At 49.1% G+C, this 27,295-nt stretch overlaps 1 protein-coding gene across 2 annotated transcripts in view; it reads left to right on the plus strand.

Annotated features, from left to right (window-relative positions):
- The first annotated feature begins 364 nt into the window (after positions 1 to 364).
- NOS1 (nitric oxide synthase 1) overlaps positions 365 to 27,295 on the plus strand; it is an 84,710-nt gene continuing 57,779 nt past the window's right edge. For both annotated transcript variants that reach the window (XM_054712751.1, XM_008142755.2), the window contains exons 1-4: positions 365 to 442; positions 1,545 to 1,623; positions 8,454 to 9,555; positions 18,113 to 18,239. In XM_054712751.1, coding sequence (XP_054568726.1) covers positions 8,852 to 9,555; positions 18,113 to 18,239 — 831 coding nt within the window. In that variant the 5' untranslated portion in view covers positions 365 to 442; positions 1,545 to 1,623; positions 8,454 to 8,851. The remainder of the gene's footprint in view (positions 443 to 1,544; positions 1,624 to 8,453; positions 9,556 to 18,112; positions 18,240 to 27,295) is intronic.

Genomic DNA, 27,295 nt, shown 5'->3' on the forward strand with positions numbered 1-27,295 from the left:
CTGTTTGTAGAACAAAGTAGTTACTCCATAAAAGCTGAAAAATGAAGGAGTTGTAGCAGGGGTCTGTAATACTATGATCCTTCTTTTTATTTTAAAAAAACACATTATTGTTATGGCTCTCTCAATAAGCCCTAAATACCTATAATCAGCTTTTTACTCTCATGAAATTGTTCTTTTAAAAATTTATCTTGACAAGCAACTTGGTTGAACCTCAACACTGAGCTGTGATTTGGAAGATATAGTTCTTGATGTCCTCCTTCAGACAGGCCACTACAGACATTTACAGTTTACAAAGTGTTCTTGACAGGGCTGATCTTACGTAATCTTCACAAAAACCTGGGGAGGTCATTATTTCTGCTTTTTCAGCTTCACAGAAGGAACTGGAGATTCAAAATGTTAGATGACTTGCCCGGGATCAAATAGCCAGTCAGTGGCACAGCTGGTGAGTGAGCCAAGGCGAGTGTATTTTTCTGTAATCCTCTCTTCATTTTCAGAATCGGGTAAAGAATAAGGAGACGTTGACTCTTGCAAGATGCTGGACCACCGTTAAATTAGTTATTACTACTCGGGAAGACTAATTCTATCGAATGATTATTCTTGTCTTTCCTTTCACCCTAATCTTACTCACCTCACATTCTGTCTGTCTGTGGAAGCCAGACTGGAAAGTCGCCACGGACATCACCTCCTCTTTTACCCCTTCCATCCAGTCAGTCACCAAACCTTGTTGGCTCAACCTCCTAAATATCTCTTTAATCCACCCACTTCCACTCCTTCACCGCCCTAATCCTAACCAGCCTCATCTCTCGTTTCTGGCCTGCAGCCACCTCCTAACTGGTCTCCCGTAGCCAGCCTTGACTTCCACCCAGTCTCCATCCAGCAGCCAGAGTGATGTTTATAAAATCCAAATCTGACCCCAGAACTTCTCTTCTCAAAACCCTTCCGGCGCCGAAACCGGTTTGACTCAGTGGATAGAGCGTCGGCCTGCGGACTCAAGGGTCCCAGGTTCGATTCCGGTCAAGGGCATGTACCTTGGTTGCGGGAACATCCCCAGTGGGGGGTGTGCAAGAGGCAGCTGATGTTTCTCTCTCATCAATGTTTCTAACTCTCTATCCCTCTCTCTTCCTCTCTGTAAAAAATCTATAAAATATATTTAAAAAAAAAAAAAAAACCCTTCCGGCTTGCCATCACCCTAAGAATACAGTCCAAAATCTTTAACGTGGTACTAAAAGCCCTGCAGGATCCAGCTCCTAAAGACCTCTCCAGCTTCAGAAGACATTGATTTCATTCTCCTGCCACAGTGGACACTATCTGGTGCCTCCAGTGCCTACTCCCCTCCCACCTCAATACAGTCTCTCCTCACTCCCAACACCCACTCCTTCATCTGGCCAACTCTGTATCGTGACTCTTCCTCCAGGAAGCCTTCCCTGACCACCCCCAAGACTGTTAGCTATCATGTCCATGCCCCTGTTAGCACACTGTATTTCTATTTTGTTCTAGTCACTATACTTGTTGATAAATCTCTCTACACCCACCTCTGCCCCCAGGTTGTGAGCGCTGAGGGCAGGAATGCTGTCTGTCCTGCCCACCCTTACATCTCCAGTGCCGAGATCCTCAGTGACCCAGGTGGGAGCAGTGTAAGAATTAGTAAATGAGGGGATGGCTTGGATGAAAGAAAAGGAAGGGAGAGAGTAAGGGAAGGAGAGGAAGAAAAAGAAAGTAAAAGAGGGTGAGGTTTATTGCAGGTAGGAAATGTGCCATCTGTTTTTAATGGTTCTTAAGGAACGTCTCAGAGACCACTGGTAATATTGTTTCCTTTGTATAGTAATAAGGCCATCCTCTGGCCATGGTTATGTTTGCATATCTGGCCTGAAATAGTTCATTTTCCTTGAGGTGTGATCTAAATTGACTAAAAAAAGAATAGTTAACAGTGCCATGTACATTATGGGTATTATTACACCAAATGCTTTTCCATTTAATTGCCCCATGTAATTTGTTTCCATATTACAGATTAGGAATCTGAACCTAACAAGTGGTACGGGGGAGTCACAAACCCTTGTCTTCCTGGCCCCAAGGCCCATGCCTTGGACCACACATGACACTTCCAGCCATGAGGTCTGGCGGAGGTGAGGAGAGAGACATCTCTGGGGATTTGGGTACCATGGAGGGGTCCCTGGATGGAAGCAATGTAAGAATCTCAGTCCTGCCCTGGCCGGTTTGGCTCAGTGGATAGAGCCTCCGCCTGCAGACTGAAGGGTCCCAGGTTCAATTCCGGTCAAGGGCACATACCTTGGTTGCAGGCTCCTCCCCAATGCTCCTCCCCGGCCCAGCCCCTGGTTGGGCTTGTACAGGAGGCAACCAGTTGATGTGTTTCTCTCACATCGATGTTTCTCTCTGTCTTACCCTTTCTCTTCCACGCTCTCTAAAAAAAAAAAAAAAAAAAAAATCAATGGAAACATATCCTCAGGTGCGGATTAAAACAAAAAAAAAAAAGAATCTCAATCTTAAGCCTTGGAATTTTCTGTCTATCTGATGGATATAGTGCTCTACAGCCGGCTGAACTAGCTCATAAAAATGAGCTTTGAAAAATGAAGATGAAATGAAGGCTCCATAATTCCCCGGGTCTTTTCCAACACAGATGCCCGCCCTGTAGCTCTCTCCTGTGATGGACTGGACCAGGGACCAGTAACACCCCGGCCCACCCCAGTGGGAGTGACTCACCACCAAGGTCCAGGGCCTGCGTTTGTGGCTGCCTCTCTTGAGTTCCATGTCCCGACACACCAAATCCTCTTTCGGCGTTCTCAATAGACAGTAAGCAAAACAATTTACAACAGAAAGTAAGCTTTCCTCCCACTGACCCCCAGCCTCCAGCGCCCTTTCCCAGAAGCAGCCTGTTACTGATACCTTGGGTGTTTTTCCCCAGAGATTTTCAGTGCACCTTCGAGCTTATATGGGAGTATGGATAACTAAGTAGGGTGCATATAGAAATACATTCCTATGCATGTTCTCTGACTCGCTGTTTAAATTCAGTAATATATCTTGAAGGTCATTGGCCCTTTTAGATCTTATCCCCCTGTGTTTCATGCCTGCCCAGGATTCCATTGCAGGGACGTGCCACCCTCACGGTGGATATTCAGATTTTCCCAGTCTCTTGATATTCTGAACAACCCTGCAAGGAAGAGTCGTGTGTGTGTGTGTGTGTGTGTGTGTGTGTGTGTGTTTCATCTGCAGGGGCAAATTTTAAAAATTGAATTGCCAGGTCAAAAAAATTGGAAGCCAGGTCAAAGATCTGTGTATTTTAAGTGAGGGAGTAGATATTGTCACACCACCACACAGAGAGACTGTACGAAGCAATGATGTAAGAGAGTGTGGATTTCCCAAGCCCTCAGGTGCAAGGTGTACTGTCAGACTTTAAATAACTGTCCAGCCTCGTGCTCCTAACTCTAAACCATGCTCATTCCCGCCTCTGAGGTGTGGGCATTTGGTCAGGGAATATCAAAGTCATCACAGGCCAACCGTAGCCAGGAATCTGGGGGAATGAGGTGTCTGGGATGATCCCATGGGACCAGGGTGTCTGTCTCTGGCATCCCCAAAACACGGAACAACAACTTATCCCCCGATTTGCAGAGGTTGGCGGGTTTGTGGCTGTGACTTGGCGTGGGAGAAGGCCCTTCAGCTTGTTCCCGGGGGGTGTGCTCTCTGGGGAAAGACTGCAAATTAGCTGTTTGAGAGATGGAGGGAAGTTGGTGGTTTTGTTGAGGGTTTTTTTGAGAGCACAGTTGGGTTACGTTTTTGGTCTTTTGTTTGTGTTAGAGGCAGCAGTTTTGTTTCGTTTTAAGACGTGAAGGACTTGAATTTGTTTTTAAACGAGATTGGAGGGAGATGGGATACAGGGCTATAATCCATTAGAGATTTTGTGGGTGCGCTAACTGAAAACACCGAGGCGTTCACAGGCGGGCTGTTCTTTTCTTCAATATTGCTCATTTAAAAGGTCACACTCGTGATAAAAATAATTTAAATGATATTCAAATAGGAAGAAGAAAGATATTCAGTGCTTCCTCCTACTTCTGACTTCCAATACTCCTTGTAAGATGCAACCAGTAATACTCCTTCCTTCTAGAATGGTCTCTGCATTTACGCATTGGTTTCTCTTCTTTTCTCTTCTTTTCTTTTCTTTCTCTCTTTTACCTAATGGTATATCTTGGAGCTCGTTTTCTACCTGCAAATGGGGATCTGCTTTATTCTCTTCAATGAGACATGTATTGTATTCTCAGGTTAGATTTTAAAGGCCATTTGGGTGGCAGGATGCTGAGTACTGGACCTTTAGCCCAGGTAACACCTTCCTGTTACCTGGCTCTCTACAAGGTTCTCAGTGGGTTTTCTCTTTCCCGTTCTAACCCCATCAGCCTCATTCTCAGCGGTCAACCTCAAACAGTGGTGAGATGTTTGCTAACCTTCTGTGTCATTTTTCCGGTATCTTTAGGCGGAAGTGTCTACTGCCTGGCTAAGTAGACTCCGGGGGGGACATCAGGGACTGGGGGACATGAGGAAGAGCTCTGGTCCAGGAGCCAGACTCTAGACTGGCGCTGCCCAGTGGCAGTGCAGTGTGAGCCACAGGCGTCATCTTTAGTTGTGTAGTGGTCTCATTCTCAAGAGTCAAAAGCAACAGGTGAACACATTTTCCAATCATCGTGCTTGACCCGATATATCCAAGACACTATCGGTTCGACATGAGTAATAGATACTGGAAAATTAGAGATATTTTATGTTATTTTCTGCTGATTTACTCATACAGCTTATCTCTGTGGAACCAGCCACAGCTCAGGAGTTCCATGGCCACATGTGGCCAGGGGCTGCTGTGTTGGTGGCACAGCTCTTGACCCCTCAACTATCGCTGATTCCCAAATCCTCTGACCCCAGTGCACAAATGGAAAGCCACAGGCAAGCCAGGGCAGGCAGGTCTCCCTGTTTAGCTGAATTTCTGCATCGGTAAAATGGGGACAGTCGAACGCGACCTTGGTCAGGTCGCTGCCGAGGAGGATGTGCTTTGGGGAGGAAGTGGAGGGAGGCATGATTTTGTGGGATTATTGTAGGATTGGGATTCACCTTGGCGAGTCCTCAGGATCCACTCCCTTACACTCAGGGCTTCCTCCCCGCACACTTCTCTCAGCCTCGATCACCCTGTCAGCTCTTGCTTCATAGGACTCAGCACCATGCTTAGCACACAGTAAACTCTCAGTCACTCGGAACTGTGACTGGCACATTCCTCCGATCGCAGAAGCGTGGCCCAGGGTGGGGAGCGGTTTGCCCAAGGTCGCACAGCAGCGAGACGGTGGTGGTGGCAGACGCTGGCCTATTTTGGCTCCCTGCTTCTCTCTGGCAGTCATCCCCGAAAGCCAGTGCCTGTTTCCGTGCAGCCAGGTAATGAAACAAACACACCGAGACCGCTGAACTACTTGAACGAGGCCCGGTCCAAGTATCGTTTCCCTGGCATGTGCTCCGGCGGGCACGCACACAGGTTTGTTTAAAGCCGCAGCTCCGAAGGGCAGAGGCCGGTTGTAGTGAGTGTGCCGCACCGTGACTGTCGTGAGTCCTCGGTGTGACTTCAAAGGGCCTCCTTCTCGGTGGCACATGATGCACCTTTGGCGAGACTGCAGTGGATAGAAAGTGAGCTCAGTGGTGAGCCAGAAAGCCTGCGGCGTGACACAGAGTGCAACAATGACAGGACGCCGTTTCTTCCTGAGCCTCCACTCTGTGACCTTGCTGAGCACCCTGCATTCACTGGTTCATTTAATCCTCCCAGTTTCCCAGGGAGGTGGTCATTACATAATCACCCCATTTTACAGATGAGGAAACTGAGGCTCCAAGAAAATAAAGAACTCACCCAAAAACACACAGAAAGGGCCAGAAAGGGCCTTTAAAATCTTCCCTGTAGCGGAAGGGTGGCCAGCGCTCCAGGTTGGCCCAGGACTGAGGAGCCTGCTGGACACTGGGCATTTGCGAGCTGGGACAAAGGGTTCTTCCTGTAGTTGCTTAATTTATTCATCGGTAAAATGGGCATAGTCAACCCTGACACTGGTCCGGGTGAGAATAAAAATATGACAGCAGAGGTAAGGAAAAGGAAAGGCACCTCGTATTGTGGGGCTGTTTTTAGGGTGAGGATTGGCCACAGTGAGTACTCAGAACCACTCACCTGGTCCCAGGGCTGTGTTCTCTGTTGCCCACTCTCATTCTGTCTCTCGGACTCTGACTTCTTCCTGCCTCTCGAGCCCAGCCCCTTTCCAATTCCTTCCAAATTTCAAGTTGCCTTTCTAGAGCCAAAGTCTGAGAAACGGCACCTGCCAACAGCCCTGTCTGATTTGAAAACAGCTAAGAAAGAGAGACGAGGCTGGGGGAGCCGGGGGGTGGGGGGTTGTGGGTTGCTTTATTGCTTTTTCTTGAGCCAAGTCCAGCCTATGTCCTTTGGGAAGGTCTGGCCCAGGCCAGCGTGTGGAGGATGCGAACATGGGCCTCACCTCCCCAGGAGCTCCCCTTCAAGTCTCTTCTTTAAAGACCTCAGCCGAGTGCCCACTCAAGAGCAGTCGAGAGGTCCCCGCTGGCTCTGCTTCCAGCTACACTGAGCATCCTGGGTTTGGTACCGGGAAGCAATGGGCTCACAGAGAGTTAAGGAAGCACGGGGCAGGGCGGACCCATCCTCTCCCCGGCGAGGAGAGCATGATGGCTCCAGCCCCAGGAGCAGGATGCTGGAAGACACTCAGCCCGTCCCTGCACGGGCCACACATGCACACTCACACAGCAGAGAAATGACACCGCGTGAGGCAATGCATGAATACACAGAGAGAAACACACACACACAGCAACACCAGATGGAGAACACAGCCTGGGCTGGGCCCGGGTAGTCATTATTCCCTCACCCACACAGAGGGACTGGCGGAGTTACGGAGTTACGTAAAGCAAGCTGTAAAATGGGGCGGGGGGGGGGGGGTGGCGGGGGGAGGGGAGTAACTTGCTAACCAGCTCCGCAGGGGACCCAGGAGCGGGTACCTCCTGCTCGTGGGGGTGTCTGCATCCACTTCCTGCTCTCAGAGGTAGCAGGAGCCTGTCATCTGCCTCAGCCCAGCCCCAGGGTGACCCCAGGAAGCTGCTAAAAGGGAAAGGAGGGAGTGAGTTGTTAGCAGTGGTAGATGGGAGCCCTCACTGCGCTAAGGCATGGTGGATGCCCGCAGAGGGGTAGAGATGGAACTGGGGATGAGGACAGGGATGTACTGGTTCTCCACTGTCCCCCACCTGTCCCCAATCCACCCACAACCCCAGATCACCTGCCCCAGCCTAGACACAAAGGACACACCTGCATCGCTGCCCGCTGCGTACATGCCACAGGTGCACACACCTCACCTGAGCCACAGCAGCCTATTGGCCTTCGGTTCTCCAAGCACACTACTCAGGTTTCCTGAGCCTGGAGGAGCTGGTGGGAGTTGTAAAAATAACTAGAATTTAAAATTTTAAAACCTAGAATATAAGTTTAAAAGCTTAGGCTCAAGTGGGACCAATCTGAGTTCAAATCTTCCCTCCGCCATTCTCTACTTGACCTTGGACAAGTCACTGACCCTTCCCAAGCTTTGGTCTTCTTGTCTATTGAAGGGTTACTGTGCGAATCAAAGAAGAAATCATATGTTACGAGTGTCTGTGCTCAGTAAGTGTCTGTTCTGTTTAGTCTTTTGGGATTTTTCTTCTTCATTCAACAAACACTCACTGAGCACCTGCTATTTGCTTATGTTCACCTGGGCATACACAGTCCACTCTTCCCGATGTTTCTCCGTTAGGGTTTCAGGTGGTCTGTGAAGTACCTATGTCCTCCAAAGCTTTATAGGGACCTGTGTCTGTACTTATACCAATTTGGTTTGTAATGGTGGCCAAGTCTGTCCTTTCGAATCTGGAACAACTCAATAATTATAAAAATGGTCATAAAAGCCAATTGACATCTTTAATTGGTGACTCCACAAAAGGCAGTGTCCCCTTCCAGGGGTTGCTGCGAGGGCTTTGGGAGCAGCCGGATAGGAGAGCCCACAGATCCGTGCTGGCTGAGCTCCTGACCCGTGGATGGAAAATGTGAAACAGAGAGATAAAGGCCACGGGTGTGACAAGTTGGAGGGGTGGCTGCTTGCGGCGGGAAAAAAAATAAGAGAGGTCTTCCGATTCTTGCCTTCTGATTCCTGGGGCTGAAAGGACTGTGCGTAGTTACCCAGGGCTTTGATCATGGAGATGAACCCAGGCAGTTTGCAGCCAACTGGGAAGTATCCTCCTCGAAGAAAAGGGATTTTGTTTCTGGGTTGGGCCCTCCAGAGCGTCTTATGGCTAGACTTCTCATTTGCCAGCTTCCTTTTGAAGGTAGTGTTGGGCACTCCCACCTCGACCTCTTTTTAAATTCTGTCCCTTGTTCCTTCTCTTCTGCTCAGGAAGCTCTGGATCGCATCTGCGTCTCACGGGCTGGCCATGCCCAGGGAATAGTCCCCAAGAGCATGCGTCGCCTCTAGACACATCCACCAGATCCTTCCCCTCACAGTTCGCCTGACCTGTTGCTTAGGGACACGTCCCACCGCTTCTCCTGACGTCTGCCTGATCAGCCATCACTTCCTTAGAGAACAAGGAGGGAGGCAGGCGCGTGAAATCATGCCACCGACCGCCGAACAGCAATGAGTGGGTGATACCAAGTTGACGTCAAAGTCAGACAAGCCCCAGAGACTCACTACAGCCCCTGGCTCCTCCTCTGCACAGCTTGCGCTGGGCTCCTCCTGGCGAAGCCACCTTGGCTCAACAAAGTCTGAGGTCTTCAGACCCTCGGACACTGGACACCATGGAGAATCACATGTTTAATGTTGAACAAATCCAACCCAACGTGATTTCTGTTCGCCTCTTCAAGCGCAAAGTGGGGGGCTTGGGGTTCCTGGTGAAGGAGCGGGTGAGCAAGCCCCCTGTGATCGTCTCTGACCTAATTCGAGGGGGTGCTGCAGAGCAGAGCGGCCTCATCCAGGCCGGAGACATCATTCTTGCGGTCAACGGCCAGCCATTGGTGGACCTGAGCTACGCCAGCGCCCTGGAGGTGCTCAGGGGCATTGCCTCTGAGACCCACGTGGTCCTCATTTTGAGGGGCCCGGAGGGCTTCACCACGCACCTGGAGACCACCTTTACTGGGGATGGGACCCCCAAGACCATCCGGGTGACACGGCCCCTGGGTCCCCCCACCACAGCTGTCGATCTGTCACACCAGTCGTCATCCTGCAAAGAGCAGCCGCTGGCGGTGGACAGGGCCACAGGTCCCAGCAGTGGGCCACAGCACGCCCAGGACAATGGGCCAGAAGCTGGCTTGCTGTCCCACACCAACGGCCTGGACCCTGCCAAGAAAAATGCCGGGGTCGCCCTTCAGTGCAGTGAGGAGCACAATGAACTGCTCAAAGAGATCAAGCCTGTGCTGAACCTTCTCACCACTGCTGACAGAGGGATCAACGGAGGGGGACCTGCCAAGGTGGAGACAAAAGATGCAGAAGTTCAGGTGGACAGGTAAGCCCCGCAGGTGTGCATGCGTGCATGTGCTGCAGCTCAACCTCGCAGCCCAGAAGCCAACTTGAGCTGTCCCCGACATCTGCTGGACACAGCCACTCTCTCACCCTTGCCTCTTTCCTTTAAAATTGCAAGAGCAGAATGGGCATAGCATCTAGGAGGTATCCCTTGCCATGAATCCCAGAGCTGTCAATCATGACAGCTGGTGTCACGTTTTCCAATCTTGATTCCATGTAACCCTCCAGCCACCCCGGACGACGAGTATGTTTGCAGTCCGCATATCATGGGTGAGAAGATTGAGGCTCAGAGAGGAGGGGCTTTCCCAAGGTCACCCAGTAGATGAGGTGGGTGTCGAGGCCTTGGAAAGAGAGGAGAGAGCTGAGCACTGGCAAAACTCAAGCTAATCTGGTTCTCTCCTTGGGCAGCCTGTCGAGGGCTCTAACAGAGGGGGAGGAATCAAGGTAGAGAATTGGCCCCAACTCCCCAAAACGGCTCCTGCTCACATTAGGTGGGAGCTGAGGCTAGAACTTGAAGAAGTGGGTGGCAGCCCCTCTTTGTTGCCCAGGCTGGCATTTTCTGATTCTGTGGGGAGGAAAGCTGGCAACCCAGTGGGGTTATTCCAGCTCCTTCTCTGGGGAGGAAGCAGCAGGTGGGCCAACCTTGCACGTAGTGCAATTGTTTTATTGAAAGCAGAAAAAAAAAACACTATTTGCAGGAGGTAAGATTTGGGAGAAAGCAATGCAGGACAAGTCCAGGGCTCCATGAAACCACTAACATAAATGGTAAGGATGAGGGATATTTAATAATAGCATGTGTTCCCCACGCTCAATGGTTTACACCCATGCTGGACTCAAAGCAACCCCCCCTTTTAACAAATACTTTATTTAAATATATTTTTTTATTGATTTCATGGAGGAAGGGAGAGGGAGAGAGAGATCAAAGCATCAATGATGAGAGAGAAACATCGATTGGCTGCCTCCCACCCGCCCCCTTGAGGATTGAGCCTGCAACCTGGTACGTGCCCTGACCAGGAATCAAACCATGATCACCTGGTTCATAGGTTGACACTCAACCACTAACCCACACCGACTGGGCCTAACAAATCTTTTTAAATGTCCCTTTACTAACCAGCAGCTAATTCATGGATCATATAACCTACCCACACTTGACATTTTTTAAATCAATTTAATGCCCTAATTACAAAATAAAGGAGACAGAGCAAAAAAATAATTGATGATAAAAGAACCTATAATTTCACATATCAGTGCTCAGGCCCGACTCCACTGGAATGGTCAGCTGTTTGCACCTAAACATAGAAGTGCCGCAAACACAGCCGAGTCAGATGCAGATTGACACACGTGTGTTGTTTTGGTACCTCGAATGCCACCAACAGCGTCGTCGCCTTGGTGATGTGATTTCCAGAAATGGTGAACGGCTCCCAATAAAACAATGCCATTCCTCTGATTTAGTTGCAGCAGTGGCATGCATGGAAAATTCAGTCTATTTTAAAGCCTTATATATACATAATCACAAATTGGGATCATGGCTCAGAAATTTAAGCATTTTTAAAAATCTGTGTGAATGTTCAAAGGTGGTGTGGCAGTCAGGACCCTTAGTGCTTGTGTGGGAGGGTTCCTGGTGTTACAGGATGTCCTTGACCCCAGAAACCACCTCCCTCCCACTATGACAACCACAGGTGCCCCCACAAATTGCCAAACTGCCTCCTAGCGGCTAAAATAAGTGCCTCACTAAGAATCCATGTCCCAGGTCAGGAAAGGGAAATGCAGAGACAGTGTCTTTGGGGTCATTCTCGGGGCTGGCAGGCTGGGCACAGTTCAGGCTCCTTGGAGCATGTGGCTGCCTGGAAATGATGCATCCTCCCAGGAACCTCTCCATCCAAGCTGCATTTGGGGACTGGGATCGGAACTGGCATCCCAGATGCTGCATGAACAGGTGACCATGAGGCGGGCAGCCCGCCAGGCCCTGAGCCCCACACCCAGGTTATATTTACTGGTCTGTGACTTCTGGGGTCTGAGCAGAGGCTGGTTCTCAGCAGTGCCCCTGACCTTCTGCTCTCTCAGTCTCATTCCCTTCCTTCCATCCCTCTTTCCTTTGGACAGACTTATTCTGCTCCATCTAGTACCTTTCCCTCATGGGGCATCCCTGGTCCTGTTGCTTGGGGGTGCTGGCCCTTACCTGGGGGTAGAAGTGATGCTTAGTCTAGACACAGCCTCATCCCTTCATCCCAGGGTGGCGAGGTGGCCCTGGCAGGTGGTGGCAGTGTGTGAGGGATTGCAAGGAAGAGAAACTCGGGGCTTCCAAGTCCTCCTGCACTTGGGAGCGATCACTTTAAAATCCTTCCTATCAGAGGAAATCCAGGTTGTCAGCTTGCTGCCCTGAAGGAGGGTTCTAAAGAGGCCAAGGTCCCCAGTCCAGCCTCCATCTGGACCAGCTGGTCAGCCTCGCCTTGGGCTCTGATAACTTCTTTTCCACTTGGGGTTACTTACAGATTACCTCCTTGCATGAGTTAGGATCCCTAAGTAGGACATGTGATTTTAGCCCCCTTTTATAGAACTGAAGCTCAGAGAGGTTAAGCAACTTGCCCAGGGACACACAGCACTGTCCTGGTTCTACCTAGAAATCTCACAATGAATGTCCAGCGTTAAAAGAGAAACCAGGCAATAGAATGTGGCTGGAGGAACGGAAGTCAATTTTGACCCTAGAGTATTAGCTTAACTTGGGGGCAAGGGAGCCTTCTGTGACAAGCATGAGTTTTGATTTTGTTTTTTGGCAGGTTTTTTTATTGTGGTAAAATTGGTATAAAAGATTATATATTATTTGAGGTGTATAACATTATAATATTTGTATACACTACATAGTGTTCACTATTGTAAATCTAGTTACCATCCTTCACCATAGAATTGATCCCCTTCACCCATTTTGCCCTTCCTCCAAACCCCTTTACCTCTGGTAACCACCAGTTCTCTGTATCTATGAGTTTGCTTTAGCTTGATTTTCATATTTCACATATACATAATGCCGGTGTTCTTGATCCAGCATCTAGAAGGGTTCAGGAATCTGGAGAATTGCTGTGTGTAAATTAACAAAGAGTCCAGAGACGAAACATAATTTTGGAAGGCATTATGGGGGGCCAGAGGAGCTTAGCTAAAGAAACCAAGTTGTCCTTGTTTCAGAGCCCCTTGCTTTTTATTAACACCATTTGTCCTAAGGCAAGGTAGATATACACATCAAAGGGCCGAGGTTTTAGTACACAGAATCCATTGTCAGATTAGAAGAATTGCCTATGGCTGTTCAAGTGTTTGGCCAGTAGGAGGCAATAACATGAAGATTAAGATGCCCTTAGCTGTCCGGCAGCAAGCAATCAATTTATGCATCCTTTTCAGGTTTGGGGAAATGCCCTCAGACATCTCCAGATGATTCAGTCCTGCTGACATGCTGGAATTGGCTTCCGGCATATATGTGAAATCATACAGTATTTGTCTTTCTTCCTCTGACTTATTTCAATTTGCAGAATGCCCTCAGGGTCCATCTATGTTGTCACAAATGGCCTGGGTCTTATTATCATTATGTTCAGCCCCTACAGAGCACTTCAGGTGGGCCTGGCCCCACACTAAGGTCTTTATATCGAGTACTTCATTTGCTCCTCATAGCACCCTGTTTTCCTATTACTTGTCCCAAGTCACACAGCTAGTAAGCAACAAAGCCAGGACTTGACTCCAAGCCCATGCTCTGACCCTCTACTGACTTTGTAGATTGCAGTGTTGGCCACAGATCATTTGACTACTAGTCATCAAGTTTCAGAGGTCATCAGAATATTTTCTCAGAGTCTACTAGTGAAAGGGAAACTGAGGCCCTGAGGTGCCTCAGGAGCTGAGCAGGTGCTGTTGCAGGCTCTCCAGTTTCCCAGGATCCAAACTCAGCCCAATTCACCCAGCCTGGGCTCTGGAGACACTGGAGAATCCTGCCCAGCGTTTGTGATATGAGGTATTACAGTCATGACTATTCCCGAACCCAGAGGCCCTCACCCCACTTCTCAGCTACAGCATTCCTGACTCTCAAAGGCATACTTTTCTCTTTATGGAGACCGTTTCCACTCTAGCATGATGAAATCTTGGAGAAAAGCTTTACCCATACCACAGGTCTGGTTTCCACGGTCCCCACATCTTCCTGTTATAACGCAGCTCCCAGAATCCACGACCGGGTGGAGGCAGAAACCCAAGGCTATTGGAGTGGGGTGGGCAAAAAGGGGGGTCAAAGAGAGTGTGGTGTCTGCTGAGAGATGCAGGCAGGGCTTCCTGCCAGGACCAGCTGCTCCTCAGCGGCCCCTTGCCTGGCTGAGCCAGAGCCGGCAGCCCCCACCTGCAAGTTGTGCCCTGAACACAGGCCTGGCCCACCTGTTCCCCTTCCCGGGTCGTCGGGGTTGATTAACAGTCAGCACTGGGCTGATCAACACTTTCAAAAGCTCTCTGTGTAGTCAGGCCCAGACACCCCCACACACACACACACACACACGCATCCCCATCCCCACTGGGTGCGAGGTAAGAGCCTCCTGGCTCGCAGGGAGCCTCGGTTGGAAGGATTTGGCAAAGGTTCTCAAAAGGTGTAGAGATGCTAGACCAGCTCTTGGCTAGGGTCTGATCACCCAGCTAGCAAAGTGGAAGAAAAATGGCTTTGGTTTAGTCATTGCCAGAAAGCACAGAAAATGCTCCAGGTGGGAGACAGAGTGAATATGAGGGCTGAGCAGGTGGGAGGGGGGAGTCTGGAAGGAAAGCAGAGAATTCCCCAATTCCTGGGCTCCGGGAACAAGATGTGATGGTTCAAAAAGGGTCTGAATGCGACATCCCTACCTCTGTGCCCCGACCCCCAGGGAAGATGCCCCCGTCCCAGGTAGGAGCCATGGATTCCTTCATTTCCCAGTCTTCAGAGATGTTAAGATTTTCAGCACCACTGTCCAGTGCTGTAGCCACTAGCCACATATAGCTATCTACACCTAGTTACAGTTAAAATTACACATTCAGGCCCTAGCTGGTTTGGCTCAGTAGATAGAGTGTCGGCCCACGGGTGGACCAAAGGGTCCTAGGTTGGATTCCTGTCAAGGGCACATACCTCAGTTGCAGGTTCAATCCCCAGCCCTGGTCAACGCGTGCGGGAGGCAGCCAATCCTTGTGTCTCTCTCACATCTATGTTTCTCTCTGTGTCTGTCCTCCTCCCTTCCACTCTCTCTAAAAATCAATGGAAAAGTATCCTCAGGTGAGGATTAACAACAAAGAAACATGAAACATTCAGTTCCTCACTGACAGAAGCCATGTTTCAAGGGCTCAGTTGCCTCACCGTGCCTAGTGGCCCTACTCCTGGACAGCACAGAAGGAGAATGTGTCCGCCATGGCAGGTCCTGCTAGTCCATGCCAGCTTTGAGGAATCTGGACTGTCTTACACAGAAGTACACTTTCCTTTCTCTGCTTCTGTCTGATCACCCATAAGCAAATTAGGTGCCTCGGGAGCTGAGCAGGGGCTGTTGCGGGCTCTCCAGTTTCCCAGGATCCAAACTCAGCCCAATCCACCCAGCCTGGGCCCTGGAGACACTGGAGAATCCTGCCCAGCGTTTGTGATATGAGGTATTACAGTCATGACTGTTCCCGAACCCAGAGGCCCGAACCCCACTTCTCAGCTACTGCATTCGCCGTAGAATCCTGACTGCAGAGTGGTGATGGTAGGTATAAGTGCTGTAAGCGTGACCTCATTTAACTATTACAACAAGGCATTATTATGATTAACCCTATTTTAGAGATGAACAAATGGAGAATTAGAAAATGCAAGTATCCAAAATACCCAAAGTTGCACAGCTTAGAACCATCAACGCTAAGCATTGAACCCAATCCATAGCCAGTGTGCTTACACAGGCTGCACTGCCCTTACAAGCCCATCAGGCAGATAGGTCCCAGGGCGAGTGAGTTTGTAGCAATAATCCAGATAATTCCCTCAGACCTGCTTATCACTGACACTGGGGGTTGGGCATCTACCTAAATCTACTTCTGATTTTTCCCCTGGGGGAATGGGAGCCAAATAACTCCACTTGCTTGTTCCCCCTGGTGCCATATTCAAAATATTCTTTCTCCTACTGATCACACAGGACTCTTAAATAAGTGCATGTTGACAAAACACGTCAAAGGCATTATTTAAGCAAAGTTGTTAAAGGCTTTTTTAAAAGGATGATGGTGAAAGTGGCTCGATCCCTGTAGATTCACACAGACAAGCCCAGGAGCCATTTCAGAGTTGCCTAGGTAATTGGACCCTGTAATTTTTGTAAACGGGCCTCCTGCTGTGAGCGATGTTGGGTTACTTGCTCTTTAGCCTCTGGTTTAGCATGAGCATCCTGACTCGTTTTTTTCCTGTCTCTGTTTTTTGTTGGTGGTGGTTTTGTGCTTTTTTAAAGGAAGGATCTGGGCTGAGCATCTGTCAGACCTAGTTTCAAATCCCAGCTCTGCTGTGTGCTTACTATGGAACCTTGGGAAACTAACCTAACCTCTCAGGGCTCAGTTTTCACATCTGTAAAATGGGGCTTTTAATATCTGTTGTAATTAAATGAAATAATTTCTGTGCAAGGACCTGGTACATGACAGATGCTCAAACAGTATTAGCCTCCTCCATTCTCTGCTGAATCCGGGTTTATGGTCGTGTGATCTCACAGAGTCAGGAGTTTCGGAGCTGAGAGGGAGCTGAGTGACATTTAAAGGAGCCCTCTCAACAGACGCTTCCTCTGTTCTTCACCACGTAGGTAAACTATTGACTTGGGTTCTGTAATCAAAAACTACTCCCGGTGTGTTTTAGTGACATTTTACTGGTAAAGAGGGTAAAACAGTATGTTCCCTCTGACAATTGCAGAGCTCTCCAAGCAAGAGAGCAGAGTGGCTTTGATGAGGACCACCAGAACTCTGCAAAACACAGCCCAGAGGGGTCTGGCTGGACCCCAGTGAGCAGCTGGAGCAGCTGGCTGCCCAGGGCCATGCACTCACTTGGGCCCTGGCTTCTGATTCATCCCAAACAGCTGATCAGGGGAAATTATGGAGCCAAGACCAGAGTCCCCAAAGCTGGAAACATAAATCAGAAAGTTAGACAAGGGCCAGCTTAGACGCTCAAGGTTGGGGAGCAGACATATGCCATAGTCAGGATAACACTGGGGGGAGGGTTGAAAAGAAGCAGGTTGTCAGGAAGCAGAGGGCAGCATTCAGAGGGAGGAAGAACAGGTCTGGATTTTAAGGCAGTCTCAGTCCCACCCCAGCCATGCTTTCCCTCCATCTCAGAGGATGGCCAGCCTGTGGACCTGGCTGAGAAAGCCTCCTCCTGAACCTATTCAAGGTCGAAGCCTGGGTGAGGAGAGCTTCTGGTTCCAAAGTCAAGCTCTAGAGTCAGGAACAAGCCTGGGTTTGGATCCTAACTCCACCATCACTAGCTGTGTTACTTAGGCTAGTGATTTAACCTCTCTGAGCCTGTTTCCTCATCTGATGGTGACCGTGAGGCTGGTAATAGTGGTGATGGAGGAGGATGGGGATGGTGGTGACGGTAACGATGAGAGTGATTTTGGCAGTGGTGACGGTGATATGGTGATGATGGTGGTGATGATCATGGTGATGATGGTGGTGATGATCATGGTGATGTTGACAGTTATGCTGATGAAGAGAGGTTGGATGGTGTTGATTATGATAGTGATGATGGTGATGATCCTGAGAATGTTGGAGGCGGTGATGGTGGTGATGGTAGTGTGATGGTGGTGATGATGATGACAAATGATAATAATGAGAGCCTCCACTTCAGAAGGATGTGAAGAATAGGCTGGGATCCTGTGAGCTTGAGCAATTTAGCTTTTGTCTCACCTCCACCATCCGTAAAATGGTGAATATTTATATCTAACAGGGTTGTCACAAAGATTAAATTAACCAAAACATATGTAAAGTGCACAACAAACACTAGCCATCATTTTAATAGTATTATTTTACCTGCTCTGTTCCCCTTATTTCAGAAGCATTCCTGTTTACCCTGGGCTGGTGTCATTAGTCTTGTTGTTAATGCCTAGTGTTGAGATGACCTACCACCCTGGCCCACAGGACTGGTTTCCTTCCCTATCCCTCCTGCCTCCTACTTCCTACATAATTAAGGCTGATGGGCATCACTGTGTCCAGGGATTCTGCCTGGGGTTCTGCTAGGAGGTGGGCTTCCTCTATTCGTAGATCTTTGAAATGAGGGAGGGGATAAGAAGGAGCACAGTACATATCATGGCCGTCCAGAAATGATGTCCCCGAAGATGGGTGGGTGCCAGCCATGGGTGCCAACTTGGATGAGCTCACCTTTGTGTTTGACAATGGGGCGCTGTCAATCCTACGAGGCAGCAGGCTGGGCACCCAATGCTCTCTGGCTCCACATAGTCCTGTGGGTGAACCATGGAGGCTCTGGACTGCCTCGGGAATTCCAGACCAGGGCCACCAGCTGGCTGGCCACCCCTCACGGTGTGCTTTCCTCACGCCACTCCCTTGCCTTGCAGAGACCTGGATGCCAAGTCCCACAAACCTCTGCCCCTTGGCGTGGAGAACGACCGTGTCTTCAGTGACCTGTGGGGGAAGGGCAGTGTGCCTGTGGTCCTCAACAACCCGTACTCAGAGAAGGAGCAGGTAAGGGGCAGTGCCCGTGGGAGGGGGTGGGGGCTGAAGCCAGGAGCACCTATCCTGGAATATGGATTCTGGCTTTGGTGTGTTTCATTTTCTTTGTGAGCTTGCCATTTTTCACATGTAACTCTGTTTCTACATTAAAGGCACTCACATGGTTCAGAATTTAAAAGATAAAATAGAGCCCTGGCCAGTTTTCACAGTGGTTAGAGCATCAGCCTGCAGACCAAAGGGTATTGGGTTCAATTCCTGCTCAAGGGCATGTACTTCCATTGTGTGTTCGCACCCTGCACCCAATTGGGGCACATGCAAGAGGCAGCCAGTCGCTGTGTCTTACATCGATGTTTCTCTCTCTCTTCCACCCCCCCCCCCCCGCTCCTCCCTCCCTTTCACTCTAAAAAATCAATGGAAAAAATATCCTCGGATGAGGATTTAAAATATATATATATATAATATGTCAGGCTGGCGTGGCTCAGTGGTTGAATATTGACCTATGAACCAGGAGGTCATGGCTTGATTCCCAGTCAGGGCACATGCCCAGGTTGCAGGCTCAGTCCCCAGTGTGGGGCGTACAGGAGGCAGCTGATCAATGATTCTTTCTCATCATTGATGTTTCTATCTCTCTCCCCCTCTCCCTTCCTCTCTGAAATCAATAAAAATATTTTTAAAAGCTATAAAATATGCATGATGAAAAGTGTTTCTCTCTCCCTAGTCCCAGCCACAAAGTTTCTCTCCCTACAGTAAGTAATAGTCATAATTTTTTTGTGGTCCTTTTAGCATAGACAGACAAGTGCACACACATAATTATTTTTACACTTTTTACACAAATGAGAGTACATTATACCTATAGTTTTGCACCCTGCTTTTTCACTTATCAGCATATCTAGAAATTAGTACTACCAGTAACTAGTAAAGAGAGTCCTCATTCTTTTTCACAGCTGCATAATTTTCCATTGCATGCCTCTGCCATATTCATTGAGCCCGTTCTCCAAAATGAACACTCTTGGGTCATTGCCAATATTTTGCTATGACATTGCTGTAAAGAATGATATTGTATAAACACCTTATTTGACACATGGGCAGGCTTTTCAATAAAATAAATTCCTAGAAGTGGAATTAGTGGGTCAAAGGTCATATTCACTTGTTATTCAGCAGAAATTGAGAAATTGCTTATCACAAAGATCATGCCAATCCTATGGGCTAAGTAGGACCGTGATTGTTTCCCCACAGCCTCACCAGCTCCATCTTTGCCAATTTGCCCAGAGGTAGTTTGGCTGCTGGGCAGATATGGTTTCCGAGAGTGGCTTGATTTGGCTAGAGAACAGCAGCATCTCTTTTTCCCCTGCCCAGGCAGCTAATGAGCCAGGTCCTAGCAGCCCTAGGGAGGCATGTGAGTCTGCCACCACAGCTCTGCATGCAGCAAAGTCTAGGTGGAGATGGTCCAGGTCACTCAGCGGGTCATCTTCTTCCTGCCCAACACCTGCCCCGAGCCCCTGGTGGCACAGGCCAGGTTGCCAAGCTCTTTCTTCTGGTGCAGGATCTATGGCACTTTCTCCACCAGCTCATCTAAGCAAGGACTCAGAGTCTCTCTGCATAGCTTCATGGGGAGAGTGAGACACTGCAGAGCCTCCGTGGGGATTGCTTCCTTAGCTAGGGAGATAGGAACATGAGGGATTCTGCGGTAGGTCAGACCAAAGGTCCCACTGGCCACTTCCTCTACCTCTTGCAGTGACTTCTGGGAATGTTTGGAGGACAGGCACAATTGTAGCTTCTTATGCTGCCTCAGAAATCAAGGTCATGCCCTGGCCGGGTAGCTCAGTTGGTTGGAGTGTTGTCCGCATATGCCAAGGTTGTGGGTTTGATTTCCAGGCAGGGCACATGCAAGAAGCAACCAATGAATGCATAAATAAGTGGAAAAATCAAGGTCACATTGTGAGCATGAGGGGACTATTATCCATGAATGAAGAAATGAACAGATAAAGTTAAAATAGTCTATATATTTTCTTTCTTTTTAAAAAATGTATTTTTTTATTTCAGTGATGAAGAGAGAGAGAGAGAGAAACATCAATAATGAGAGAGGCCCAGCCGGTGTGGCTCAGTGGTTGAGCATTGACCTATGGACCAGGAGGTCATGGTTTGATTCCCAGTCAGGATATATGCCCAGGTTGCAGGCTCTATCCCCAGTGTGGGACATGCAGGAGGCAGCCGATCAATGATTCTCTCTCATTGATGTTTCTATCTCTCTCACCCTCTCCTTTCCTCTCTGAAATCAATAAGAATATATTTTTAAAATAAATCCTATATAATAAAAGGGTAATATGCAAATAGACCGAACAGCAGAACAACCGGAATGCCTGCGACCCCTCACCCCGGCCGGCCCCGCCCCCCAGTGGGCACACCCATCCCAATTGGGGGCAGGGCCAGCTAGTAAACTGTCCAAGGCCCCTTGCCCCGGCCGACCCCATCCCCAATTGGCCCCCTGCCCCAGCTGGCCTGCCCTCGATGGTCCCCATCAGGGGATGGCCGGCTGGACCCCACCAGTGCACAAATTTATGCACCGGGCCTCTAGTAAATAAATAATGAGAGAGAATCATTGATTGGCTGCACACCCCCTACTAGGGATCGAGTGTGCAACTTGGGCATGTGCCCTGACCAGGAATCCAACCGTGATCTCCTGGTTCATAGGTCAACATTCAACCACTGAACCATGCTGGCTGAGTTACATTTTCTTTCTTAATTGAAATAAAGAAGTATTGCCATAATGAAAATCTTCCTAAGTCTAAGGACAGAAAGAGGCAGCCTTGGACCAGATTTGGGCTATAGCATGATTTGTTGGAGCTACACTGTCTTATCCTAAGACAGCAGTCACCAACCGGTGGTCCATGAGGTCCAAAAGGCTGGCGACCACTATCCTAAGGGACAATTTCTATTTGAACTTTTTTAAAATATATTTTTTATTAATTTCAGAGAGGAAGGGAGAGGGAGAGAAAGATAGAAACATCAATGATGAGAGGGAATCATTGATTGGCTGCCTCCTGCATGCCCCCTACTGGGGATTGAGCCCTCAACTTGGGCATGTGCCCTTGACCAGAATCGAACCCAGGACCCTTCAGTCTGCAAGCCAACATGCTATCCAGTGAGCCAAATCAGCTAGGGCTCTATTTGAACTTTGAATTTATTGCCAATATTTCAAAATTTTATATAAATATCATATTTACAACTTCTCTTTAAAATGTGGACAATCTGACCACATTGACCTCTATTCTTATGATGAAACTGGAGGCCCAGTGCACGGAATTTGTGCACGGATAGGGCCCCTAGGCCTGGCCGGCGATCAGGGCCAATTGGGGCCTTCTAGCTGCAGGCCAGGACCTCCCTTCCCCAGCTGCCAGCTGTTGCCCAGGGCCTCCCTTCCCTGCTGCTGGTCAGGGCCTTCCTTCATTCCACACTGCCCCCTGGTGGTCAGCGCACATCATAGTGAGTGATACAACTCCTGGTCTCGTGGTCAAACTCCCGTGGGGATACTTTGCATATTAGCCTGTTATATATATAGATAATCTCCTGGACTGAGTAGCAGCTGCCCCCTCTAGACAGGGCTCTCTGGTTTGCTGCCATCTCCACCACTCCCTATTGTGTCTCTCTTGGTAAGTTATAAGTAGCATTGAGATTTGGGGTATAGGGAAGAAGCAGAGGAGGCCTTGCCCCCACCAGAAGGACCCTTAGGGTCCTGCTAAAATCTGAGTGGCAGGACGCTGGCCATTTCCTTTTATGCCGTCCACCTCAGTTAGACAGTGTTAACCCTGAACTTAAAGCCTGGGGAGTGGGGCTCAACGCTGGGAACAGAGCAGACATGATTACTTGGACTACTCTAATAGCCTGGGTGGCTCATAAACAACAAATTTCTTTCTCACAGTCCTGGAAGCTGGGAAGTGCAAGATCAGATGACAAGGAGAAACTGCTTGTTTGTCCATTCTCCCTGCAAAACCTTAGCACTGAATGAAGCCCTCTTGCTTTCCCTTCTGATTAAGCACCTATTCCTTTGCCTACCTGATTTGCTCTTCTAAGGGGCAAGGGGTGGCACCGTGCCCTGTTTGAAGGCAGAACATCTATTTTCACATACTAATTAAGCATCAGTCCAGTCCTTAGTGGGTGCAAAGGGGGTCTCGGTACTGAGGGAAATGAGATTTCCATTTGGCGCTCTTCCCTATTATTCAGCCTGCTGCTCCTCTCCCCAGCCTCTGGCTGACAGAGGCAGTCAGGTGGTCAGAGAGATGGCTCCTATTGAAACCCCCTCTCCACTTCCTCCACCTCATCAGGAACCTGGCATTCCCTCTCCCCTGGGGACATGGGGTTTCTGGATGTTTTCCAAATGTCAAAATCTGTTGAGAAGCTATTCTCTGCTTCCAAGTAAGTGTCAGTATCGCCCCACTCTAGAGAGCTCCGAATGATGAGGCAATTGGGGAGTGCTTGTAGGTCCCCAATCTTCAAAAGACCAGGCCTCGTGAGGGACCTTTTTTACACCCCAACTGGCTAGCACGTGCTGGCTTTGCTGAAAACCAAAAAGGGGGCAGCCGGAGCCAGCTCGGTTGTGTCCAAATGAAGACAAACCAGCAAAACACTCTGCTCTCAGTGACAGCCCTGAAACCTTCTAAGTCAGCTCTGACTCACTGCGCATTAATGATGTCAGGATAAAAATAACAATAACAATAATACTGATAGCAATACCACCTTGTGGGGGTGTGGCCATCCTAATCCTCCTACTCCTTTACCCACAGTCCTGGGCCAAGCACTCAGTATGGGGGTCAGCCTCTTCCTGCTGGTGACCTTGGGCAGTCAGCATCTGCACTGAGCCTTCATTTCCTGGTGGGTCTGATTGGCTCATAGAGTTGTGGGGAGGATGAAATGAGATCCTGTGTGAGATGATAGCATTACCTATAATAACTACTGACCTGGTGCACGGATTCTTGCACATTGAAAGGAAATTAATTGAAAGTTGGCTGGCGGGGCAGGACTGGGTGATACGAACTGGACATGCCCTGGAGACAACCTCTCTCAGTCCCTCCCTAGCTGGTGGCACCTGGGGTGGAGCTGTGAGTTGAAAGGCATCTGTGGAGTGAGCAGGGTCCCTCCGGCAGGTGGGATCCCTCAGCCTGGCCTGCAGAGATCGGGCCAAAAATGGCTCTCTGACATCCTCCGAAGGGTCCTGGAGTGCAAGAGGGCACTCTGCAAAGTTGATGTCATACAGGGTGTGGAACGCAAATGCAAGTGTGCAGTAAACCAGATTCAGGGCCAACTGTGCCCCAGCAACAACATAATCCACGTCCGAAGGTGGAATCGCGTGGCCCCATGAGGAATCGGGTTCCCTCCTCTCTGGTTTTGGGGTGTGTCATCTGAGAACTGCAGCTGCCAAGTCACTGCAGCTTGGCTCCTGCATTGAGCATCTGCACCCTGGTGATCAGTGTGCATCATAGTGACCGGTCGGATGGAGGGAGAGACACTTAACATATTAACATTTTATATATATACTAGAGGCCTGGTACACAAAATTTGTGCACTTGGGGGGTTCCCTCAGCCCGGCATCCTGCACCCTCTTGCAGTCTGGAAGCCCTCAGGGGATGTCTGACTGACAGCTTAGGCCTGCTCACTGGCATTCGGACATCCTTAGCACTGCTGCGGAGGTAGGAGAGGCTCCTGCCACCACTGCTGTGTTCGCCAGCTGTGAGCCTGGCTTCTGGCTGGGCAGCGCTCCCCCTGTGGGAGCGCACTGACCACCAGGGGGCAGTTCCTGTATTGAGCATCTGCCCCCTGGTGGTCAGTGTGCCTCATAGCAACTGGTCGTTCCATCGTTCAATCGATTTGCATATTAGCCTTTTATTATATAGGATAATAGCTAAGTTTCTTTTTTAAAAATGTTCTTTTAGAGAGAGAGGAAAGGAGAGGGAGAGAGAGAGAAATATCAATATGAGAGATAAATTAATGAGTTGCCTCCTGCACATGCCCCAATAGGGAGTCGAGCCTGCAACCTGGGTATGTGCCCTAACCAGGAATCGAACCTTTGACTTTTTGGTGCATGGGACAATGCTCCACCCAACTAAGCCACACCAGCCAGGACATAACTAATGTTTCTTGAGCCAGATCAGGCACTGTGCTAATCCCTTGAGGTCTGCTGTCTCAGTTCATCTCCAGCCCAACCCAATGATGTATTGTTATTGTTCCCACTTTTTAGATAAGTAAACTGAGGCACAAAGAAAGTGTTTAGTAGCTTGATGAAAGTCACATAACTAGTGACTGGGGGAGATGGGACTTGAATCCAGGCCATGGAGCCACAAGTCCACTCATAATTCTATAGAGCCTGGCATAGAATAAGTGCTCCAAAAATGTGTATTGTTGTTGTTTATAGGCTTATTATGATGTCACTAATTTAGGTATAGATATATTACTAATTCTTATTTTGCTAATGTGAGGCAGATAGGGCAAGAAGCACTATTCCCGTTTTACAGATGGCACCCTTGTGGCCCAGAAAGGGAAAGGGAGTCTTGGTGACAGGGCTGCACTTCTCTCCCATTACAACCACCACATCATCATCATTATCGACCATTCAAGTCTCTGTAGCATATGTCACTCATGCCTCCTGGGGCCAGGCTCTGGGAATGCACAGAGGGGAACACAGTGAGGCCTGGAGTGGAAAGGTAGGAGCTTCCAAGCCCTGATCCCATGCCCTGCCCTGTTACCTGTTAGTTGTTAGTTTGCAGATTGTCCCCCTCACCTCTCAGAGCTTCTGTTTTCACATCTGAAAAAATGGGTTTCCATGAAGATGCAATGAACCAGCAAATGTGCAATGGCCTAACCCAAGTTGGGCGCAAAACAGGCATTTACTAAACGTGACCTTGATCACTGCCCTGGAGGAGTTCACAGCCAAAGTGTCAGCTTTTCATCAAATATTGGCCTCAACCTCCAGAAACTTCCACATCCAAGACAAGCTACAGACATAGACACACACACAGCAGTCACTGTGATGGTTGGGGTTTTGTAGGCTCATGACCAGAGTTAGACACCAGGTTGGATTTTCCCCAACAGCATCTTTAGTCCCCTCCCTTCCCCAGGTTACCCAGTGTTCCCAGGTGCCCTCAAACACAGGACAAGGACCCTCAGCAAAGATGCGTTCCAAGAATTTATATTGAACAGAGATGCCCCCAGGCCCTGGCGGGGAACAGAACCCAAATCTTACTGACCTTTCACTTTCCTTCACCCAAGTCGTCACCTACTCGGTGACCCCAGAATGTCTGTAGGTCACTTAGCCGTGAGACCAGCCTCCCTGGGCGGTCAGAGCCAGGATGGAGCCAGGAAATGGGGCCTGAATTGTCGGGTGTTTGGGTTCAGCCCTGCTGGAATTTCCACTTATTTTGCTAACTATTTATTTTAATAGTGAGTATATTCAATGCTAGATGTTGTCCGAGTGGGACAGTAATGTTCTGGTTCGGGGACCAGTGGCACAACTCTGCATATTCATTCATCCCCTCCACCTTCAGCCACACTCAGGTTCTACCCAGAGAGGCCGCGTGGGGTCAAAGTCATTTTTGCTTCCTCTCTTTGCACATCAATATCAGTGGCCAAAACCCAAGTAGAGACCCAACCCACGTCCATTTTCTGAGCATCCCAGGTTATTTTAAAAGGTACAAACATAATCACAAAGCTTATGCATTATAACGATTTACATTTAGCAATTTAATTCTTTAGTAAACACACACACAGTCCAATGTAACATAATGGAGGTAGGCCACGAGATAATTACAGGATTTCTTTTAAATTAATTCATAGGGGAATAGGTTCGGCTCCTCGGGGCTAGGCTCCGCCCTTCGGGACTGGGCTCAACTATTCAGGACAAGGTTCAGCTCCTGGGGCCAGGCTGCCTCTGCAGGTGTAGGCTCGACACTCCAATACTAGTGTCAGCTCTTAGGTACTGGACTCGGCTCCGAGGCCTTGGCTGGGCTATTCGGGGCTAAGCTGGACCTTCAGGACTGGATTCTGCCATTCGGGACTGGGTTCCACTGTTCCCGTATGGGTTTTGCTCTTTGGGGCTAGGCTCCGCCCTTCAGGACTGGGTTCAGCTGACCTGGGCTGGGCTCTCCTCTTTAGGGCTAGGCTCTGCCCTCCCGGACTGGCTATAGCTGTTTGGGACTAGGTTGAGGTCTTAGGGCCTAGGCTTGGCTCTTTGGAACAAGTGTCAGCACTTTGGCTGGGCCATCCCGGGCTAAGTCCATTAAAATCAAATGGACCCGGCCATGGGGAAGCCCCGGTCCCCACAAGACTGCCTCAGAGGAGAGGACCCTAAGTGAGCACACTCGGCCTGGGAGCCCGAGGTTGAAAGGGCTGCTGACTCTCCAGGGGGCGGTGCCTGTGGAAGTCACTGGGCCACACTGAGGCTGGCTCCCGGGGCCTGCTGGAGGAGGGGGTGTTGCTTAGGGGCAAGGCTGGGCTCTTTGGAGCAAGGTTCTGCCCTTCGGGTCTGGCTTCAGCTGTTTGGGGCTAGTGTCCATACTTAGGGACTAGAAAAATAAAATAAAAATAAATAAAATTAATTCATAACACACATATACATTCTCGTGTGGTAATGGGACCAAGTTGCAAATTTTCTCTCTGGTTATCTTGTGATTTCATTGCAACAATAAGCATAAACCCACTTGGATAAAGTATCCACAATCTAACTTAAAGACCCCTCATCTCCAGAGGCCCACATCCATGGACACACCCTGTTATGGGACTGATTCCCAAGCACCTCCTTTCCATCCCCCTCCAGAGTATAGACCATGGACTGTAAAATCAAAGTAGGGGGAGAAGAATAAGCGATTTCAAGCTTCCACAGAGTTATTATAAAGAATGAATCACTTTCAAAATAATGCTTTGAATACACTACAAGGAAATTATACTCCAAGGCATTAAACACAGTTGGTTAAGTTTGTTAAGTAGCAATTTTTTAATTGTACGGATGGATGGGTACTTGCTGGTTTGCAGGTCTGTGGTCCTGAACCCTGAGCTACCGCAGCTCATAACTGGGTAGCACT

The sequence above is a fragment of the Eptesicus fuscus genome, chromosome 23 (assembly GCF_027574615.1).
Source record: "Eptesicus fuscus isolate TK198812 chromosome 23, DD_ASM_mEF_20220401, whole genome shotgun sequence".
In the NCBI taxonomy this organism is placed as follows: Eukaryota; Metazoa; Chordata; class Mammalia; order Chiroptera; family Vespertilionidae; genus Eptesicus; species Eptesicus fuscus.